The following is a 22,300-nucleotide window of genomic DNA, read 5'->3' on the forward strand; positions in this document are numbered from 1 at the left end:
CAAGCCAGATCAGACAGAGCCACAACATCTGTCTATACTGGCTGGGGCTTCCCCCGAAGCCCTCGGATCCTCACGATGACATCGGAGTCAACGAAGGTGAAATAGGGGTAATTGAATCGTGTGTGCCAGGTGCGGACCGGCCTGGGCCCCACGTGGGAATCAGTGGCGAGGACACGAGCCAGCCACCTGTTTGAGGCAAAGCCCACCTTAGTCCTTGAAAGCGGACGTGTGAGGGCCGTCTGGCCTGGAGGTCTCACCGATCCCCCACCTCGGGCACTTCCCTTTAGCCGGGACAAGGAAAGCTGTCGCTTGTGCTGGATAAGTCTGGGCTCTCGAGGACCGGATTGGGGACTGGAGGGAGCAAGGAGCCTTTTACCTCCGGAGCCCTGGAGGGAGCTGCCCCCAGGAACTTCGTCACGTTGAAGAAGAATGAGGCAGGTAACTGGCTCATTTCACACCAACCCGGACAGCCTGCGGAAAGATGTGGCTTTGGCCAGACGACCGCACGTCCGTCACACGTGGGAACTCTGGGCTCTCCGGCACAAGCTCGTCTGGAGCCAGGCTTCCAATCTAGATGAGCACATTCCTTCCCCGGGGCTGGGGAGGGCCGGCAAGGCAGGGAAGAGAGGACAACAGGGACCTTTACCGGCTCTGAGGGCACCAAAACGATAATTGTCCCTTACATTCGTGTAACGGGGTGGAGTTGAGTTCCTCCAACTGCCCTGGGAGCTTAGCTTTCACTGCTTTTTTCAAGAGAGAAAGCTCTGCATTTCCCTTTTGTAACCTGGCAGTAACAATACTCCCCACCTAGGCTCCTTACAGGATTAAGTGAGATGAGGTATGTGAAATCCTGTGGCCCCAAATTCCTTTCTCTTCCCTTGGACCGCCCCTCCCCCACCCCCCCCACACCTCCCCAGCCTCCAGCTCCAGGAAGGTGAGCGAGTGGCCCCGGTGAGTGACCTCTGCTCCTCTCGTTTCAGTGTAATGGCTGGACGTGGTACCTGGCCAACGATTTTCAGTGCCATCTCATCACGCCGGCGATCGTCCTCATCCACAGAAAGTGAGTGTCCCCGGGACCGGCGGGTCTGGCCACGGGACCTCTCCCACGGCACTCCCAGCGAGCGCTCCAGCTCTGGGCAGAGCAGCCTTTGCGATTTAGGAAGCGAACTTTTCAGAGCAGGGTGGACACCGAATCCTTTTCTGTTTATCTTTCTCCACGTTCTCCTCCAAGCTTCGTCCTGCACACACCCCTCTGTGTTTTTGCAGGGTCGTAATCAGGGCGTGTGTAATCTCTACTCTCAGTCTTTTCCATTCACCTGTCTTTGTAAACATTTCCGCATAGCGACACGATCCACACACTCCGCGGTTTTAGGGTTTCTGTGCCACTGTTATGGTCGGGCATCTACATTATTTCCAGTGTTTCATGACTCCAGATGGCACCTCAGTGACTGTCTTTGAACGTACTGCTTTTTCCTCCTGTTCATTTCCTTGGGGACCCATTTCCAAGTGGAATGACTCGGGCAAAGCGCAGGAACGATTTCTTGCTGCTTGTTACATGTCGTGCGGTTGTTCTCCAGAAAGAGGGAAGTAATTACCGTGCCCCCAGCGATACATCAGTGTCCCTGTTCCCCCCATCAGATATTTATTACCGTAATTTTTGTTAGTTCTAGAAAAGCTCTCAGGCCTCAATAATTCACGAGGACACTTATAGCTTGTGGAATATCCATGCCATATCTTAAAAGATTTTTCCCTTTTTTTGTTGTTAACATACATGTTCAGTTTAAGAGGTATGGGAAGATAGTAGGATGAATAGAGGGGAAAACCATCACCCTAGACCCATTCCTCACTCAAGAAGAGGTGAATTCCCTGTCAATATCTCTGTGTTTATCTTCCTGATCTTTTTCCGCACCACTTTTTAAACATGAAAGGCTTCTGTGTATATACATCAGTATCTTTCTTTTAATAGTTACATGACGTAAGCGTTTTCTAAGCGTACTTCTAAGAGACACAATTTTATCTATTTATTAAAAAAAAAATTTATTTATTTATTTTTTTAATTTTTTTTTTTCAACGTTTATTTATTTTTGGGACAGAGAGAGACAGAGCATGAACGGGGGAGGGGCAGAGAGAGAGGGAGACACAGAGTCGGAAACAGGCTCCAGGCTCTGAGCCATCAGCCCAGAGCCTGACGCGGGGCTCGAACTCACGGACCGCGAGATCGTGACCTGGCTGAAGTCGGACGCTTAACCGACTGCGCCACCCAGGCGCCCCTAAAAAAAAATTTTAATGTTTATTTTTTGAAAGAGAGAGAGAGAGAGAGAGAGAGACAGAGCATGAGTGGGGGAGGGGCAGAGAGAGAGGGGGAGACACAGAATCCGAAGCAGCCTCCAGATTCTGAGCTGTCAGCATAGAGCCGGACACAGGGCTCAAACCCACGACCCATGAGATCATGACCTGAGCCAAAGTCGGTCGCTTAACCGACTGAGCCACCCGGGCGCCCCTATTTATTTACTTTAAGTAAACATAATTTTAATGTGTGTGTAACGTTTCATTCTATGGAATGAACCGTAATCTACTCACACCTTCCCCTGGTGTTAGATACTTGGATTATTTCCAATTTTATGCTTGCTTTCATGAATAATCGTCTGATAACTATTTTCGTGGAGATCAGAGTCTCCACCCTGATATTTCTTTAGAATGCATATCTTTAAGGGGAATCCCTGGGTCAAAGAGCATGAATGTCTTCTAGGCTCTTGAAGCATAATGACAAATTGCTTTCCTTAAAGCTTCTATCAATGTTCAGTCCTCTGGCCACCAATTACACGGTTGTCAATATGGAATGTTACTAATAATACAAAACAAAATATAAACCTTGCTATTTGGATATGTAAGAAAATAGTCATTTTTTCATATCTAACTTGCAAGTCTTTAACTCCTAGGGGTGAAGCGGGGTTCTAAATACGCCTTGACCTGCTCTATATTGTGGTTACCTGTTACTGCTCTTTGTAGGACAGACCTTTGAATCACAGGCTGACCCATGAGGTTGCCTGTTCTAGCCAAATGCAAGTGTTCAAGCCATCTTGATTTTAATTTCATCTAAGAATTAAACACCAAAAAAAAAAAAAAAAAAAAGGGAAATCTGCTTTTCACATATCTGAAACACACAATGCTTTCTAACTTTAAATGTACAGGAGGTGTTTTTTGGTTTTTGTTTTTTGTCTTTTTACTAACCGCTAAAAAAATGTTCCATGGATTCCACTCAGCACAGAGGCGGTTTTGCTGGTATAGTGAGTTTGAGTCAGAAGACGTGGCAAGTTCTTCCCCACCCCGTCTCCTGAAACAAAAGCATTGGAATTAAATGGCTTATTTTCTCAGAGTGGGGGCTGGGAGGTGGAGAGGGCAATTTTGGATAGCATCATAGCACTAAGAGCATATGAGATTGAAATAAAATCTGACGATAAGATGGAAATGAGCTCTAATAATCACATTGCTTTCTATCTTGGAAATGAAGGTTTAAAAAAAAATAGCTCCGAACATCCTCTGGTAGAAAGACGTACCACTCTCTGCCTCCTTGATTTATACTCACACCTCCCAGGATGAAATCGCTGAGAACGGTGAGGATTAGGAATTAGTGTGCCCTCCCACGCTCACCTCAGTGTGGATCAGACAAGGAAGGATGAGAGTAGGTCAAGGTGGCTTTGGGATGCTGACCTCCCTTCCCCTCCCCTTCCCTCCCCAAGCCCCTTAGAGAGGGTGGGGATTCCTGGGACACTCCTGGGTCGCTGATCCCTGCTGCTGCTGGAGAGGGGCTCCCTGAGCAGGAGGCTAGACCTGTTCAGGCCCCCAGGGCCTCCACGGGGGTGGACTCTCCCTCCCACGAGGCAGTCAAACCCTCAGAGCTCCAGGGGCAGGGGAGCACCTGGCCCAATTCTCTGGGGCTGTCGCAGGCCTCGGCTCTGTGACGGACTATGGCTGCTCCAAGAGCTCTGGAGACCTTGGCAAGCGCCTGCGGGGAACAGGTGGGGCAGGTGTGAGGCCTCTGCAGGCCCGGCAGCCCTGGCAGAGGAGAAAGGGCGAGCCTCCACAGGTCTCCTCGGAGGTGGCATTTGCAGCAGGATGTGCTCGTTGCTGGTACAGGTATTTGTGAAGAAACGGCGAGAAAAATCCTGTGGGGCATCCTGGCCAGGGTGCTGGGGGCTGACAGGCTTTCAAAGAATACCAGGGTCTTTTCAGACCATTCCTTCCTCCTCTTGGGCTATATGGCCCCTGAACGGGCCCTTCTGAGGGACCAACCCTCTTGAGAGAATGGGGATAGTGGGTGGCACTTGAAGCTCTGGGCCTTTCTCAATCCCACGGTCGTAGAAGGAGTCCCCTCAAACAGGCAGACAATACAACCACTGACCCGAGCTGGCAGAGGGGACCCTTTGGCACAGTGTTGGTTTCTTCTGAGGCCTGTCGCTGTGTCTTCATGCGGTCTTTGCTCTGTGGTTGTCGGTCTTCTCATCTCTTCTCATGAAGGTACCAGTCACATTGGATTAGGGCCCATCCCAATGACCTCATTTCACATTCATTATCTCTTTAGAGACCCTATCTCCAAATAGAGCCACATTCTGAAGTGATGGAAGTTAGAATTTGGGAGGGGGGGGGGGGGACAAAATCCAGCCCATAACAGTCTAGATTAGGAGGCTTTATTAGTTTTATTATAGAGGCGGTTAGCCCGTGGAGACTTGTCTGACTCCTGGGAGGAGGTGCCATGGGTTGGGCTCAAGTCTCCCAGGGAGTTAAACAAATATTGACTTGGGTGCATGCAGGTTTTTATTGGATGGCCTTACTGGATGGTTAACCATTGACCTAAGACAATGAATTCTTAGTACCTCCTCACTCTAGACCTACTAGAGTAGGTAGTAGGTGGGGACCTACTTGAGTGTCCTTGTGAGTTAAGACCCCTGAGTCCCCAATGTCAGCATCTTTCCTAGAGGCTGTCATGGAAGGTAGATATTTAATTCCTCAGCTAAAAACCAGCACTATACAAGCTTGTGGCCGTGCAACTACGTTTAGCTTCTAAATGGTGGGAGGTATATAAAAGGTAGAGCTGTTTTCCTTTAGAGAACACACTTGTATAGAATGCCAGTAATCCAAGGAGGGCAGAACTAAATGGTCTGGCAAAAGGAACAGTAAATAGACAGCATTGTTGTCATACCTTCCCAGCCCACTCTCACAGCAGACATTACTAATCAATCACAGCACCACTGAGCTAACACTCCTCCATTCCGAGCATTAACACTAACCTAGAATTGGCACTCTGGATGAAAATCATTTGCCGTTTGCCTCACTCATGATAAACGAATGGTCCCTTATCCCCTCCTCATGAAGAACCGTGGCAACTTCACACAGCGGAACGGGATTGTCAAAGGCACCATCTGGGCAGGGTTATGCCTGGCTAGTCTTGTCTTACGCCTGTGTTTGACATTCCTTCTATACTACTGCACATCGTCTTTGTCCCGACCCTCACGATTCTGAGGAGGTGCAACCAGTGCCTTACTCTAACTCTAAAGCCTATGTCCCTAAATCTCATTTCCTGCCCCAGAACCTCCTACATACTACAGCTGGGCCTCCTTCGGGATCTTTCTTGGCCTTATACATGTGTAGTCCCAAAGTGTGGAGGAATTAACTTTCGTGGAGCCACCCTTGGCTCATGGGGGATAAAAGACACTGGGAAAACGCCTCTTTCTTTCATCTTCCACGACAGTTTTCAGGCGCGTCTTCCACAGAACATTCTGGAAGAATTGAGTACTGGCCACCTTGACAGCACATCCTTGTGTTAGTTTTCCCTGCTTCCCTGTTCTACATGCCATCCCTCATCCCTACCCCCACATCAACTCCCTGCACCCAGACGTTTGTCTCAGATTGCATCTGGGTGGGGGAGAATCCCTGGACCGCCTCTTACCCTAACCCCGTCCCTGCGTCCCCCCGCGCCTGACAGTCCTTTCTCTCCCGAATCAACCACCATTTGTGTCCGCGTAATGCTTCGTGGGTGGCAAGGAACATTCCCAAGCATGGTCACATCTTGAGCCGCACAGTACATTTCAGGGTGAAGATGAGGAAGATCGAGTTCAAGGTCCTGCCTAGGGTCGCACAGCCAGTAAATGGTCACATTTAAAGGCTAAGCCAGTTCTCTTAACTCACAGCTGCCCCCACATCAGCCTCTCTCAAAGGCAGGCCTGGCAGGAAGTGCCTCTGATTGCCAAGCTTTCAAGTCTTTCGTGGCCACAAATTTTGCAGCGAAGGAAACTGAAGAGTGTTTCTGTCAATGTCCTCTCTTTGCAGAAGTAAACATGTCCTTGTCCTCCTCGGGGCCATGCTGTTCTTGGCATCTTTCACTGCCACAGCTCTGCTCACCCTGGCTTACTCCCTTCCGGTCGCAGCTCCGTCAGAAGCAAGGTAACCCACGGTTCCCAGCCGGGCCCTCTTGCTTGCCTGCCCTCGGAATGGCCAGGACCTCCCAGGGAGGCTGCTCAGCGAGTGCCAGGCTGTTTGCGCTGTGTGCGGCGGCTCGTGGAAAAACTGGGTGGGAAATGTTCAGCCTGGATGGGAAAGTTGATTGCGTTTTTGTTTCCAAACTTCTGACCCTCTCAACTTGCGCTGGGGGGGGGGGGGGGGGGGGTCTTCTCTGAAAGTACCAGGAACGCGTGGGCTGCCCGTTGAAATGTTTCTCGGAGGAAAGGAGCGCCCCCACGCGGCTGTATTGGGTTTCTCCTCCCGCGGCCGACTTGCAGCTCGGAAGCTCAATTATTGGCTGGAGAGACTGAAATTTACGGAAGTGGGGGTTATCCCTTCAAGGTCACACGGCTAGTAAGCGGCATAGGTGTGAGTGGAACCGAGGACCTTACCCGCTATGCTATTTTGCTTCCCCAGTGAGGTTTATATCACGATTTTTCCTTATCACCACCCTGTGCATCACGCGGGAAACAGCGGCACGATTTCCTGCTGATCTGTTCTCAATGCAGCAGGCAGAGTGATACAAATGGAAGTCAGATGCTGTCGGTCATCTGCTCAAATTCCTCCAAAGGCTGCCCACTGTTCTCACGGTGGAAGCCCTGTCTGACCTCCTCCATCACTCCCCTATGTGCTGACTCTGGACCAGCCACACCAGCCTTCTAAGCTTCACACACCAAGCACGCTCTCTCCTCAGGCCTTTGCACTCACTGTTCCCTCACGCTAGGATGCTTTTCCTTTGAAGTCCGGATCTTGGCAGGGCTCGCTTCTTCATTTCCTGCAGGTGTCAGCGCAAACGTCATTTTCTCAGAGCAGCCTTCGCTGACCTCCGGATGCAAAATAGCCCGGCACCTTGACTCGCGCACGTGGTGTTCCACATGTATTTGCCAGGGGAATGAATGAATGAATGAATGAAGACACCCCAGGTTTTTTCACTAGGGGAACACCATGCCCTTCCTGTCATACCATTGGCCCCTGCGGGCCCTGCCAGGTGACTGAGGGAGAGGCTCATTCCCATCCAATCCCATCTAATCTAATAGAGTAGGTCCTCAACTCTGGAAGCACGTGAGAATCACCTGGGGAGACTTTAAATCCCACTGATGCTTCCAGCAAGCACCATCTCAGACCACAATCTCCGGGGATGTGGCCCAAGCAACCACGAAGACGTTCCACGAAGACGTTCACTTCTGAAAACCACATTTTTAGAGCTGTCGTGATGTGCCAGCTGCCAGCACAGCTCCTTAAAATGGACTCGGTCATCGTATTTCTTTGGGGTCCAGGGTGGAGGGGCCCAGGGGCGTTTGCAACTTGAGCAGGCCAGCTGTGGCACAAGGCAGGACCCTGAGGGTACCGTCTGTAGATCTGACTGAGGAAATGAACAAAAGCACCCCAAATTTTCCTTTGGATTTGCCGATTGTGCCGATGGACATCTGAGAGATTCCTCTCTTTGTGTCTAGATCAAACATGACCTTTTTGCCTCATGTTCTTTTGTTTTTCAGTGAAAACGTGACTGTGTTGTACTTCTCCGAGTACTACACGAAGCCCTACTGCAGATTCGGACCATTCCTCGTGGGGCTCTTTCTGAGCATTTTCATGCACCAAAACCACCAGGCAAACATTCTTAAAACCAAGGTAAGTTTGTCCCATACTTCACTGTAAGGGCCGCATCTGTTTGGGACTGGAGTGGCCCATTCGGCCAGGCTCTTCCAAAGCCATGGGCAGGAACCAGACTGCTCAGTACTTTATTGTGTTGTGTTGCGTTAGCAATGTCTCTTGGTGCCAGAGAATAAGAGAGACCTTGTCTTCTCGCGAAAGCCTGGTTCTCTACTTTCTTCACGGAGCTCCTTTAAGAAAGCTCCAGAATTGGAACCCAGCGGTGTTCCACCCGTTGGAGCCTTGGTTACAGACCCAGAGAAATCCCTGACACGGGAAAAACACACCCAATGAGATTGCAATGGCAAGGCCCTCTTCTGAAAGAACATAGTTACTTGTTTGTTTGTTTTCATAATTAATTTTTTTAAGTTTATTTATTTATTTTGAGAGAGAGTTGAGGAGGGGCAAAGAGAGAGGGAGAAAGAGAATCCCAAGTAGGCTCCAGAGCCCGATGTGGGGCTCAATTCCACGAACCATGAGATCATGACCTGAGTTGAAATCAAGAGTTGGACGCTCAACTGACTGAGCCACCCAGGCTCCCATAGTTACTTGTCTTATAACTTTTTAAAAATGCTTATTGATTTATTGAGAGGGAGAGGGCGAGAGAGAGCATGGGCAGTATGGGAGGGCAGAGACAGAGGGAAAGAGAGGGAATCCCAAGCAGACTCTGTGCTGTCAGCACAGAGCCCAACGCGGGGCTCCAATCCACGAACCATGAGATCATGACCTGAGCGGGAATCAAGAGTCCGACACTTAACCAACTGAACCACACAGGTGCCCCTGCCCCATAGTTACTTTTTTTTTTTAATTTTTTTTTTCAACGTTTATTTTTGGGATAGAGAGAGACAGAGCATGAACGGGGGAGGGGCAGAGAGAGAGGGAGACACAGAATCGGAAACAGGCTCCAGGCTCTGAGCCATCAGCCCAGAGCCCGACGCGGGGCTCGAACTCACAGACCGCGAGATCGTGACCTGGCTGAAGTCGGATGCTTAACCGACTGCGCCACCCAGGCGCCCCCATAGTTACTTTTTAATAGCACGAGCTCCTTGGTTTCTACAGATAGGATTCTTGGTCAGATTCATTGGTTCCATCTGAGAGTCAGGACATGCGGTATCTAAGGGGGAAGAAGCTGTTACTTTACCTTGCAGGTAAAATTCCTTCCCTGGCTCCTTTGCGGGTAATCACTCTGATTCACCAACCAACCTCGAGACTCAAACCGGAAAGCCGGGTTCGTCTTCCTCATTGACCACTCCTCCCATGCAATCTTCCACCAATCCCTGCTGAAGCGCCTCTTTAATGGCACTCTGTTGTAATCTACAAGTGAATGGTGCATCTACAGGGGAATATCATAACTCGAGCCTATAGGAAAAGTCACGTAGCCCTTGTATATCCATTCTTTCCGGTGAAGCCCTATGCTTCCAGTGAATCCCTGCTGATCGTTTCTTCTGCTGTCCTCTCTTAGCTTGTCCAGCTGACTTTGGTGAAGCTCTTCTCATCTCTTGATCTCAAATCTACACTTGGGGCAATCTATTTAAAACGCTAGCTGCTGTTGCCCTTGAACTGCGCAAAAGTTCCTCTGGTGGCAGAGGTGAAATCTAAGATGCGGGGAGAACATTTGTTTATTTTATTTTATTTTTTAATGCTTATTTATTATTGAGACACAGAGCATGAGCATGGGAGGGGCAGAGACAGGAGGAGACACAGAATCCAAAGCAGACTCCATACTCTGAGTTGTCGGCTCAGAGCCTGACGCGGGGCTCGAACTCACAAACTGTGAGATCTTGAGCTGAGCCAAAGCAGGATGCCCAACCGACTGAGCCACCCAGGCACCCCTCATTTTATTTTATTTTAGAGAGAGAGTGAGAGTGAGCAAGCAGGGGAGAGGGGCAGCAGGAGAGAGAGAGAGAGAGGGAGGGAGGGAGAATCTCAAGCAGGCTCCACACTCATCACAGAACCTAATGTAGGACTTGATCCCATGACCCTGGGATCATGACCTGATCTGAAACCAAGAGGCAGACACTTAACTGACTGAGCCACCCAGGTGCCCCAAGGACAGAGTATTTGTGAACCACTCTGAGGGCTGAGTCACGACCAGGAAGCATAAAGCCAGAACACAAGTCAAGCTGAGCTGGAGAAACAAGGTGGAAGGGATGGGCAGACCAAACACAAACCTCTAGAAGCCAGAAAATAAGGACACAGTGTCCAAGCTGGAAGCAGCCGGGGGCATATGTTATATGCTGGGAATGAGATGGGGCGGTGTGCATTATGAGTGAAAAGGTGAAGGGGATCCTAGCCTAAAAAGGGGGGCTTGTGGAGAGCCCCCGAGTAAATGCCTTTCCTTCCAGAGCCTACCGCAGGAATCTGAGGCCCAGCGGGGGAGAGCTTCCCTTTAGAGACAAGATGGTAGACTGATAAGATGCTAGTTTGGTTCAATGGAGACGTTATCATAGCAACCTGGGAACTGAAGCTTAGAAGCAAGAGAGACTCTTGGAAGACAGATCTGGGTCTAAAAAGGTCAAGTTAGATGACCTAAAATCTAAGATCTTGAACTGAGCCCCACAATAGAATTTAACCCATGGTGCTATTTTCTGAGCTAGAAAGTTCTCCATTCTCCCACTCCCTCTGCCATTTTATGACCCCAGTGACTAGGGTGCAGCCCACGTATGGATTAGGTGCCAGAGGCCCTTGAGTTGTTGGTGGGGACAGAACCAATCAAGGAGCCTTACGAGGTTAAGGAACAGAATGGGAGGTCAAGAGTGGGCTCCAACATTATCTTCTCTTTCTCCCTTTGTTCCCCCCCTTGAACTTTCATTTAATAATTATTTGGGATTCACGGCCATTTTGTGCAATTTTATCACGTGGGGATTTGTGTGACCGCCACCACAAGCAAGGTGCAGAACTTTGCTGTCGCCACCAAGATCTCTCCGTGGTCACACACCTCACTCCCCCCTACTGCACCCCAAACCTAACCCATCGTAACCAGTAATCTGAACCTTTTGTGTTAGCGACATTTTGGGCACCAATCGAGGTTTACAAATAGATACCGAAAGTGACCAAAAAGTAAATTCGTGTGAAAGGAAGTAAATAGACAATGGCCAGAACGAGCTTGACCCGTGTCTCTCCTTTCCCTGTAGACGCAGGCCCTGCTGGGGTGGACTTGCTCCCTGGCCACCCTGTTCGCAGTGGTCGCTCTGGCGTATGCAGTGGATGATGCTTCTGTCACCTCTTCACCTGCCGTTGCTCTGTACCAGGCCCTCCACCGGACCCTGTGGGCGGCAGCCGTGGGCTGGGTCCTGTTGGCATGTCAGGAAGGCTATGGAGGTACAACGCAGCACGGGGGGTTGCTTATAGGTTCACACTGTGTCCTTTTAAAGGGGACAAATGCGAAAACACAGTGTGCGCGGAGGGGCTTTTTTATTTGTTGTTGAACGACTGATACTGACTCAAAGACATCAATTTGTTTATATCCTGGGGGAACCCCCCCCCATATTCTGTTTTCAATTTCTACACTGGTTTATGTACAAATGTGGGTTCTGAGCCTCTCCAATGAAGCTACTTTAGAAGCTGGAGGAGAACAAAGAGGGTCCTACAGTAAGAACAGAATACCAGTGGCAGGGACCAAAGTGGTGGTCACACCCACCCTGGGCCTCGGTTTCCTTATCTGAGGGTAGAGACCGAATAGTTCCCAAGATCCCCTTCAGCCCTGTGACAAGCTGGGGAACTGTCTATTGAGCCTGGCTCTCAATGTGTGGAAAGTCAAGCAGAAAAGGGGCCTAAATGGCAAGAAAGGGGTTTTCTTCACATTCGAAATGGCTATGCAAGTCACCTGATGTCTTTTTCCCTTTCTTTTCTAGTTGGCATGAGATAGGGACTGGATGCTTGGGGTGTCATAAAATGACAGGAGAAAGACTGGCAAGAATCATCCAGAAAAAGTTCTGGCCCCGCACTGCCCAGAAGCCCTGAAGGGTTGGAAATAGAGCCAGGTGGAGTCATGACACCTTTATATACCCTAGGGAAGTAATCAGGATGAGCTTAAAGTTTGGCCTGTGAACCCAACCCACTTAGCCTCAGCAAAGGCGTTTGGGATTCATGGGTTAAGGAGGAAAACGATAAATTGATCACAACAACTCTTGCTGACGGGGCACAGGCTTACGCCAGGTCTCATGGAGAATTTCACCCATGTGATCCTGGGTGACGCTGGCCACACCGCTGTGGGTACAGCTGTAACGTGCTATTTCTCTGTGAGAAAGATGGCGCCTGCAGATAACACTTGAACGTCACGCAGCTCGGTAGTGATTGAGCTAGAAAATGAACCCTGGACCGAGTGAAAAGCTGATGCCCAAAGCCCGTGACCGTCGTTTCTGTGCAATAGGACCCCTCTCAGATGTTTGACTGGTAGAACTGTTTCTGAATCTGATGAGTATATAAGGATGAGGAATTTGTTCTTTAATATTTTAATTTTAAACGCTTTCCCTTCTATGGAGAAATGATGTTAACGAAGAAATGGGCCGCGTTCTCGCTGACAGATGTATTTGCGTTTCTGGGCAGCTGTTTGAGTCACAGGACCCCACCCTAACACTGCTCCCACCTGACGACAATGACCATGAGCTGTCCCCAGAGCCTCAGAACATAGGCAACTACTCTCCCTGGCCTGGCACAGACTGCCCACGATATGGTGGTTGCATAACAGTATTCTTGTCTCTTGTCAAAGTCGTGCTAAATGAAGAATAACTTGCTGGGGGGAGAGTCTTAGGTCAAGTTAGAAGATTAGTCAAATTGGGGGCACTTGGGTGGCTCAGGCGGTTGAGCGTCCGATTCTCGATTTTGGCTCAGGTCGTGATCTCACCGTTTGTGAGTTCAAGCCCCACGCGGGGCTCTGCGCCGACAGTGCAGAGCCTGCTTGGGATTCTCTCTCTCTCTCTCTCTGCCCCTCACCCACTCACATTCTCTCTCTTTCTCGCAAAATAAATAAATAAATATTTTTTAAAAGATCAGTCAGATTTGCAGCATTATCATTACCGTGAAGCTAGTCAATGCTAGCAATTCTTAGCCTGAGCATGGACGACGCCTCCGTTAATCCAGACGACAGACAAGTCCTTTGATGCATTCTTGAGTGATACGTGTTTTCAAAGAGTGTTGTCATTAGCCAATCACAATTGCAGGTGCGACTGATGTTCTAGGTTTGCATCTCTGGTGCCATAAGATAGCAAGATTGGTTAGCAGGTCAAGGTAGGAGGTGACAGGTGAGGTTCAATCCTAGAAAATATGTGTCCACCTGGTGACCTTTAGAAAAGTACATCTGTAAAGGAACATTTGAGGAAGTGTTTCACCGAGACTCTCAGGGTGAGAAGGGGAGTCCTGATGCCTCAAATCATCTTTTCATCATCTGAGTCAGGGCCAGTGTAGACCATGAGGGTTTGGTTCCATGCTGAGTTGCCAGAGTCATCTTCTGACCACGTGACTCCACCAGTTAAAACCTTTCGGTGGTGCCGTCTCTCCTTCAGGGGTCCTCGAACTTTAGTAATACATGGACCCGTTCCAAAGGAACAAGAAGTCTTTGGGGATCCTTAGTATTGGCTTAAATTATTTTAATTCTAATTTTACCTAAACATGAGCATACATAAATCTAGATATAAATTTTTATGTTTATAATACATAGATTTATAAAGTCAAGACAAATGTGGTTATAAAGTAACCACAAAAATGGGGCACCTGGGTGGCTCAGTCAGTTAAGCATCCAACTTTGTCTCGGGTCATGATCTCACGGTTCATGGGTTGGAGCCCCGTGTCGGGCTCTGCGCTGACCGCTCAGAGCCTAGAGCCCGCTTTGGATTCTGTGTCTCCCCCTCTCTCTGCCCCTCCCCCTGCTCACGCTCTGTTTCACTCTTTCTCAAAAATAAACATTTAAAAAATTTAAACAAAAGGGGCATCTGCCTGGCTCAGTCAGTGGAGCATGCGACCCTTGAGCTCGGGTTTGTAAGCTCGAGCCCCATGATGGGTGTAGAGAATACTTAAAAATAAAGTCTTCAGAAAAAATAATAAAGTAACCATAAAACTACAAAACAAACAAGGTCTGAATTAACATTAATTTAATGTGATTAACAGTTGACTGGAGCCAGTTGTGGCTCATGACGTGACCAGGAGGTTGCTTGCTTTAAGGATGTTCTTTTGTGTTTCGTTTACCTGCGTGACACGGGCTCTCTGTTGCCTTAATTTTCCTATAACTATATTGTTTGCTCCCCAGAAATGTCTTGGTTGATCTTATCCCTTGACATTCACTTGGGGCAAAGGTATCTTTGGCCAGTGACTCTATCTCTGTTTTCTCAATCATATAAAATACTTCCAGAATGCTCGCTTTACGCCAAGCGCTGTTCAAGTTGCACAGGATGTGGAGCAGTAGACAAGAAAAAACGTCTCTGTTGTAGGAGATCACAGGGGGGTAGGGGACACAGCCCGGGAGACTCTAGTAAGCTGCATTAACGACCCCTGGTATATCAGGTCCAACTGGGACTTTGCAGATGTGATGGCGGCGATCACGAGATTGGGAGGCGGGGAGATTATATGGGCCCTAAATGCGGTCACGTGTACCCTCCAAAGAGGAGGATAGAGGGACACTCGCAGAGGAGACAGCGACACGAAGATGGAGTGGGGAGACATTTGAAACCGCTGATGTTGTTGGGAGGGGCCACAAGCCAAGGAGAGCCAGAAGCCGGGAGGGGTCGGAGGAGACAAGAAATGGATTCTCCCCTAGAGCCTCCAGAGGGAGTGTGACCCTGTCCACACCGTGATTTCAGCCATACTGGTTTGGGGCTTCTTGTCTCTAGAATGACGCAAGAGTAGATTGTTGTTGTTTTGAGCCACGATATTTGTGCAATTTGTTGCAGCAGCCATCGGAAACAAATCTGGAGCCAGGTTAAGTAAATACGTGTATAATTCCAGCATGGATATATATAGGGAATAAAAATAAAGCCGGGATCGGAGGGTAACTGGAGTAGGGGTGAGTTTGCAAATATTTGCAGGCAAAGGGATGGTGTGGCAGAGGTCTCAAGACTGGAACGAGCTTAGTGGGCGGGAGAAGCAGCAAGAAGACCGGTGAGACAGGAATCAAGATCAAGGTGGGAGAGAGATGGGAATGAGAACACAGAGGAAGGTAGCAGCCAGGTCATGCAGGGTCTTCAAGGCCCAGGGGAAGGATTGGATTTTATTTTAATTTTTTTTAACATTTATTTATTTTAAATTTTTTTTTTCAACGTTTATTTATTTTTGGGGCAGAGAGAGACAGAGTATGAACGGGGGAGGGGCAGAGAGAGGGAGACACAGAATCGGAAACAGGCTCCAGGCTCTGAGCCATCAGCCCAGAGCCTGACGCGGGGCTCGAACTCCCGGACCGCGAGATCGTGACCTGGCTGAAGTCGGACGCTTAACCGACTGCGCCACCCAGGCGCCCCTAACATTTATTTATTATTGAGAGACAGAGCGAGACAGAGCATGAGCAGGGGAGGGGCAGAGAGAGGAGGAGACACAGCATCCGTAACAGGCTCCAGGCTCCGAGCCGCCAGCACAGAGCCCGACGCGGGGCTCGAACTCACAAACTGCGAGACCGTGGCCTGAGCCAAAGTCGGACGCCCAACCGAGTGAGCCACCGAGGCGCCCCGGATTTTATTTTAAAAGCCATGTGACGTAATCTGACCTGTGATTTAAAAGAGCACTCTGGACGTTGCATGGAGACTGCAGGGCAGCAAGAAGGAGAGCAGAGAGACCAATGGGTCCGTCAGGAAGCTACTGTACAGGTCCAGGGAGTAGGAGCTGGTGGGTTTGATGCGGGGGGTAGTGGAGGAGATGGGAAGAAATGGTCCAGTTTGAGATAGACAGTTTTAAAGACAGATGGTAGTACTCTGTGGGATATGGGAGAAACAACAGAATTTGGGATGACAAAGATTTTGTCCTGAGCAACTGATACAACAGTGATGCATGACTGAGCACTGGAGATGAGCCTCGTGCAAAGGAGAAACAAATTTTTTCTTTTCTTCTTTTTCTTTTTCCTTCCTTCCTTCCTTCCTTCCTTCCTTCCTTCCTTCCTGTCCTTTCTTGCCTTTCTTTCATGGCTTGAAACAACAGAAATCAATCCTCTCATAGTTCTGGAAACTAGAAACCCAATATCAAGGTGTTGGCAAGGTCCTTCTGGAAGCCCCGAGGGGGGGATCTGTTCCATGGCTGCCAGCGAGCCCTGAGTTCCCGGCCCGAAAGTGCATCACTACAGTCTCTGCCTCGCCTTCACACGGCTTTCTCACCCTGCCTCTCCCCTGTGTGTCTGTGTCGCCTCTTCCGCCTTCTATAAGGACATTCGTGGCTACCGCGTGGGACAACACAGTTCTAGAAGTTATACCGAGTTACGGAATATTTGTCCCGAAAGGGACCTACACGTTGACCAGACGCAAGCCTCTCAGTAACAGAGGACGAGCCTGAGGCCAGGCGATGCGAACCACCTTGTCCCAGGGCCCAGCAGCTCCCGTGCTGCGTCTTGAGCCAGAACCCAGGCCGGTGGAAGGACTTGGTTCCTTGTTTCCCACGCGGAACGGTCGGTGCTCAGGGCTTGAAGTCGTACTGAGGAAGTCAACTGACTGGAAACCCTGTATTAGCGTCTCTTATTTTTTCACATTCCTGCAAAGTTTGGTTTGGTGTGGGGCACCTTCTCTTAAAAATCGGGAGAATGGCTCCGTAAGTCAGGCTGCCCGTTCCCTCCAGGGCTGGTGAACAGGCTCCTCTCCTGCCACATCTGGGCTTTCCTGGCCAGCATCAGTTACTCCTGCTACCTGGTTCATCCGATCCTCATCATGCTCTACAACGGCCTTCAAGAAACGCTCCTTCACTACAGCGACACCAACATGGTGAGTGAGTCCCCACTCTCCGCTCTCTTGTGGCTCCACTGTCCCTTCTCTGCTGGAGCCACCACGCAGCCCACTGGCTCGGGGAGAGAAGCTCGCTTTGTTGTGGGGGCTGCTAGGGGCCTATTGTCCTTTGCTTTCTTTGAGGGAGGGCTTTGGGATAATATCTTTCTTCGATTTTATTTATCCTATTTATTTTAAGTTTATTTTTATGTGTTTTGAGAGGCAGTTAGAGAGCCAGTGGGGGAGGAGCAGAGAGAGAAGGAGAGAGAGAATCCCCCGCAGGCTCTGCACTGTCAGCAAAGGGCTCGATGCGGGGCTCGAACTCACAAACTGTGAGATCGTGACCCGAGCCGAAGTCAAGAGTGGGATGTTCAACTGGCTGAGCCGCCCAGGCGCTCCTACCTTAGTTTTAATGTTCAGGGCCGGGGGTCTTACAGATCTAGATCATACGGCCGGGATGATGATGCCGTTTAAAACCAAACATAGGGGGCACCTGGGTGGCGCAGTCGGTTAAGCGTCTGACTTCACCAGGTCACGATCTCGCGGTCCATGAGTTCGAGCCCCGCGTCAGGCTCTGGGCTGATGGCTCAGAGCCTGGAGCCTGTTTCCGATTCTGTGTCTCCCTCTCTCTCTGCCCCTCCCCCGTTCATGCTCTGTCTCTCTCTGTCCCAAAAATAAATAAGCGTTGAAAAAAAAAAAAATTATAAAACCAAACATAGTACGAATCTGGTAGTAGGATTGCATTCACTCTGCCCCTCTTTCTCTCCAGTTCTACCTTTTCTCTGGACACTGTTTGCTGACCTTCATCACTGGGCTGGCCCTGACACTGTTCGTTGAGAAACCATGTCAGGAGCTGAAGCGGTACCTGTTGGGACCAGTGCCTGCTGGGCCATGAACATTCTGGTAAAACCCTAGAGAATGACTGGGTTTTTTTTCTGCTGGCAATGAGCTAAAGTAGGCAGGGACTCATTTATGTAACAAACGCTTGTGTTCCCGAAAAGGGGTGTGGATTCTGATTTGGTGAATGCTGAAGATATACAAGTTCTCTGTGCTTAATGCATCAAAGAGTTCTGAGTGTTTATGTACTATATAAAAGAGTTCTGTGATAGCCTGTTGGGTAGCACAATAATCACTCTCTGATGTACCTTTTTAGAAAAAAACAACAAACAAACAAACAAAACCAAAGAAAAACAATCTAGATTTGTGATATCTGGTTCGGCATGTACGTTCTGTACCAATGATCGTAGGAAAACATCAAATCTAGTGAATTTAATGAAACTTGGGTTATAATCACATTTCTTGGTGAAGTCACAGTATGTAGTTTTTCACATCATCGTTATCTTTGTGTTATCATGATACCTTTGAGGACTCGTAACTTTATTTCAGAGCCTCAGGATTGTATGACCCACTAGCGTGCCCAGTTCATGGGTGTGTCATTACAGGCCTTCCAAACATTATCTATTTTACAACACAGTCGCTGTTATGGGTTGAATGTGTCCACCGAAAAAGATACAAAGTCCTAATCCCGTCATACCTTAGAACGTGACCTGTTTGGGGGGGGGTGGGTAGTGTTTTTACAGAAGTAGTCAAGTTAAAATGAGGTCATGGGGGGAGGTGGCTCTAATCCAGTATGACTGGTGTCCTTGTAAAACAGGGAAATCTGGACATAGAGACAGATATGCACAGAGGGGGGAAGATGTGAAAACAGACAGCAATAAGGCAGCCATCTACAAGCCAAGGAACACCAAAAATTTCGGGCAGACACAGAAGCTAGACGAGGCAAGGAAGGACTCTCCCCTAGAGTCTCAGAGAGAGCAGAGCCCTGCTGACACCTCGAGTTAGGACTTCCAGCCTTCCAGAACAGTGAGATGATTTACTGTTGTAAATCAGCCAGTTGTGCAACCCTAGCAAAGAATACAGTCCCTCAACAAAACTCCCAACAGAGAAGGACGAGATCCAATCAATGGCTCCCATCCCAACTCTTCAGTTTCCAGCAACAAGACCTGGAAATGGAGAGATTTATAAGGCCAGGGTGTCCAGGCTCTCAGGCTTGTGTTCCTTCCTGGGTGTGTGATTTCACGTTAACCATCCCTACTTGCATTTGCGTAACATCACTTAAAACAACGCTCTCTTTGTGTACTCAATAAATAAAGGGTTTATTAGCAATCACGGGGCTATGAGGAGCTAATTAGCACAGAAGACTCCCCATCTCTGTACTGTGTCTCTCCAAGCGGATCTGCTAAGACCACCACTGGAGGGTGGGGAGGGCTGTAAGCCTCAAATCTTTTGCCAGGGCAACCGACAGCAAACCTTGTCCTTTTCCACCCCACCCTGGGGAGCCTCATCTCCCGGAGGCTTGGTCTATTCTCCTGGCAGAATCTGACCTGAGCCAGGAGACAAGTCCCTGCCCGGCATGTTCAGTGTCTGTATCAGAATGCACCAAGTTGGGTTTTTGGGTAACCGCCAAGTTCATGGAGTTCTTTGGGAGCCCTCTGGTGGCTGATTTGGCACCTCTGACTTAATTAGGCCTCAGAGGAGATCTTGAGGGCGTGTGACCTTTACAGGAAGAACCCTACAGTCTGGATGGATGCTGGTGGGAAATGACTCCCCCGCCAACACTGATGGGCAGTCAAATTGCCAAGTGCTTCTGGTTATGAGGCTAGAAACTTGGGGCCGTGGAAATAGCTTTCATAACGACTAGTGACATTGCCTTTGAAAGTTTTTTTGTTTTTTTTTAACAAGGAAAAAAAAAATACCCTCTCCACGATTCCAATTTCACAAAATATAAAGTAGGGATAGAGAAATCCAATTTTGTTCTGGCTTTTGTTTCGATCTGGAATTCCTGAGGGGTTTAAGATTTATGGAGTATGTGGAACTTCTTTCGATCCTGAAGCAAACTGTAAAAAAGCATATGACATTTACAAGACAGCTGGAAATTTGAACACGGCCTGGATATTCGATGATACTAAGGACTCACTGATGTTTTAATGTGATAGTGGTATTGCGGTCATGTTTTTGTTTTTGTTTTTTTAAGAGGCTTTATCTTTCCGCTGCATCCTGAAATATTTATGGACAGAATGATAAAATCTGGTATTTACCTCAAAATAATACCAGGAGGACGAGGGAGACCAGAAACAAGATTGGCCATGTCGTGATACTTTTTGAAGCTGGGTGATGGGTATGTGGGGCCTCATTATACTGGGTTTGTTTGTTTGTTTGTTTGTTTCTCTATTTTTGTATATAATAAACTGAAGCAAATTTCTTTTTTTTTTTTTTAATTTTTTTTTTCAACGTTTATTTATTTTTGGGACAGAGAGAGACAGAGCATGAACGGGGGAGGGGCAGAGAGAGAGGGAGACACAGAATCGGAAACAGGCTCCAGGCTCCGAGCCATCAGCCCAGAGCCCGACGCGGGGCTCGAACTCACGGACCGCGAGATCGTGACCTGGCTGAAGTCGGACGCTTAACCGACTGCGCCACCCAGGCGCCCCTGAAGCAAATTTCTAGAGGCGGCTACATCAGCATAGAGAATTGATGGGGGACTCCTCTAATTCTCCCTAAATTCTGAAATTCATGTTTCGTCCCCACATACCAACCCGGGGACAGGTCACACTGACAGTATAGTCACCCCCGCAGATCTAAAGGAACTCCAGCCGCCCTTAAGTTCCTCCCGACTGGTGTTGGGAGAGTCCAGGGATATCTCGCTGGTCTTGTAAACGCCCGGACCCTCCCCGCTGCCCCTCCCCCACCCCGCCTGGCTCCGTGCTCAGCCTACTGCGTCCATCCAGAGCACAAATGATCTCCATAAATGTCACAAGCAGGTAAGTCCCCTCTGCCCCGCCTTGTGCCACCTGTGCTCCCTCATTGAGGCTTTGATGCAGTGCTAAGTGCTCAGCATGTTGTTCCAGAAACTGCTCTTGCAGATTTTCCTTGTTCTAATAGAGGTCGTTCTCCCTTGGGTGCCTCATGAGCCGATGGGCGCTGGGATGGAGAGTGACAATTGTTTGCCCTTTACATTTGTGCTGTTCACCACTAGCCCTGATCACCATGGCTGGCACACAGTAGGTGATCAATAAATGGCGGCTGAGGCAGTGATGGAATTAACCCCTTCTGTTTTTAGGTGATTCCTTTTCCGGGAGGCTTCTCGTGCCTACAGGCAGGCACCTCTCAACCAGGTGTTAGATATGTTCAGTTTTGTAAGACTCTTATCCCCAAATGGCCCAAGCAGGCCCCCTTCCTGGGAAGGTCAAAGCTGAGAGGCTCCCAAGTACTTTTAAAAAGGTGAGAAGCCTTTAGAACTAGAGTCTGTAGACCCCACCTGGGATGGAAAACGATGCTGTGCTAATATCACGGAGGCAGCCATTTTGGGTGGCCTCCGAACATGCCTATTCCCTCCTCCCTCGTGAAACCAACTCTGACGTTCCAGCATCAACACTGGGGAGGCCCCATACTTCGTAAAAGCCAATTTTGTCTCCCTCGGTGCTCTTGCCGGTGATTGGCCCAAGTGTGGTCATGTGACCCAGCTCTGCCCAATGAGACCTAAGGAGGCGTGTGCCGGGGACTTCTGGGAAAGACTGTCCTCGCGGGAACGGGTGGGGGTTGGGGAGCGTCAAGGAGAAAGTCTTTCTCGTGGTCGCGTCCCTCAGCCTTGTGAGGATGTGGTGCTGTTTGGGGTTGTGGCCGCATCCTGTGAAAATGGAGGCGCGCCAGGCTGGCACACGGAGGCTGACAGAGGGACTGAGGGAGGCCAGGCAGAGTGAGGGTGGTGACACTATACCGAAACCAGAACGATTAAGGGACTGTCTGGACATTGTATCCTGAGGGCTGGCAGGGCTCGACTCTCCGGGCAGAAGATTGGAAGCCGCTTCTCTGGGGATTCTGACGGGCCTAAGACCAAAGCCCGAAAACCATTGACGTAAAAGGCTCTCCCCAAAACGTCCTCACCCGGTGCCCTGTGGTGAAGCTCGGAGGTGACAGGTTCGAATCACAGGGTCAAAGCAAGGTGACCAACGCATCCCCATGTGCCCGGGACTTCGTCGGTTTGGGCACCGAACCCTCCCCCGTCCCGACGCCCCTCAGTCGTGGGCAGACAGGGACGCGCCACTGTCCTTGCAGAGGTGAGAGAAGGGGCTCCCTCCACTGAAGATGCCGGGACAAAGAAGTGACTCCTCTTTCGTTCAGTCGTTCAGTCAAGAAGCGAATGTTTCTAACGACCACCTATTGGCAAGGACTCCAGGACTACTGATGCGAATGTCAGGCATCCT

General features: G+C 49.4%; 1 protein-coding gene across 2 annotated transcripts in view; it reads left to right on the forward strand.

Moving 5' to 3' along the window:
* LOC123587715 (O-acyltransferase like protein-like) overlaps positions 1 to 18,364 on the forward strand; it is a 30,621-nt gene extending 12,257 nt beyond the window's left edge. The window contains exons 4-9 of one of the 2 annotated variants that reach the window (XM_045457684.1): positions 981 to 1,060; positions 6,328 to 6,441; positions 7,995 to 8,127; positions 11,283 to 11,469; positions 16,894 to 17,036; positions 17,806 to 18,364. In XM_045457684.1, the coding sequence (XP_045313640.1) occupies positions 981 to 1,060; positions 6,328 to 6,441; positions 7,995 to 8,127; positions 11,283 to 11,469; positions 16,894 to 17,036; positions 17,806 to 17,931 (783 nt within the window). In that variant the 3' untranslated portion in view covers positions 17,932 to 18,364. The remainder of the gene's footprint in view (positions 1 to 980; positions 1,061 to 6,327; positions 6,442 to 7,994; positions 8,128 to 11,282; positions 11,470 to 16,893; positions 17,037 to 17,805) is intronic. The other variant, XM_045457685.1, reaches the window with a different exon arrangement.
* The last annotated feature ends 3,936 nt before the right edge of the window (positions 18,365 to 22,300 follow it).

The sequence above is a fragment of the Leopardus geoffroyi genome, chromosome D3, assembly GCF_018350155.1.
Source record: "Leopardus geoffroyi isolate Oge1 chromosome D3, O.geoffroyi_Oge1_pat1.0, whole genome shotgun sequence".
Classification (NCBI taxonomy): domain Eukaryota; kingdom Metazoa; phylum Chordata; class Mammalia; order Carnivora; family Felidae; genus Leopardus; species Leopardus geoffroyi.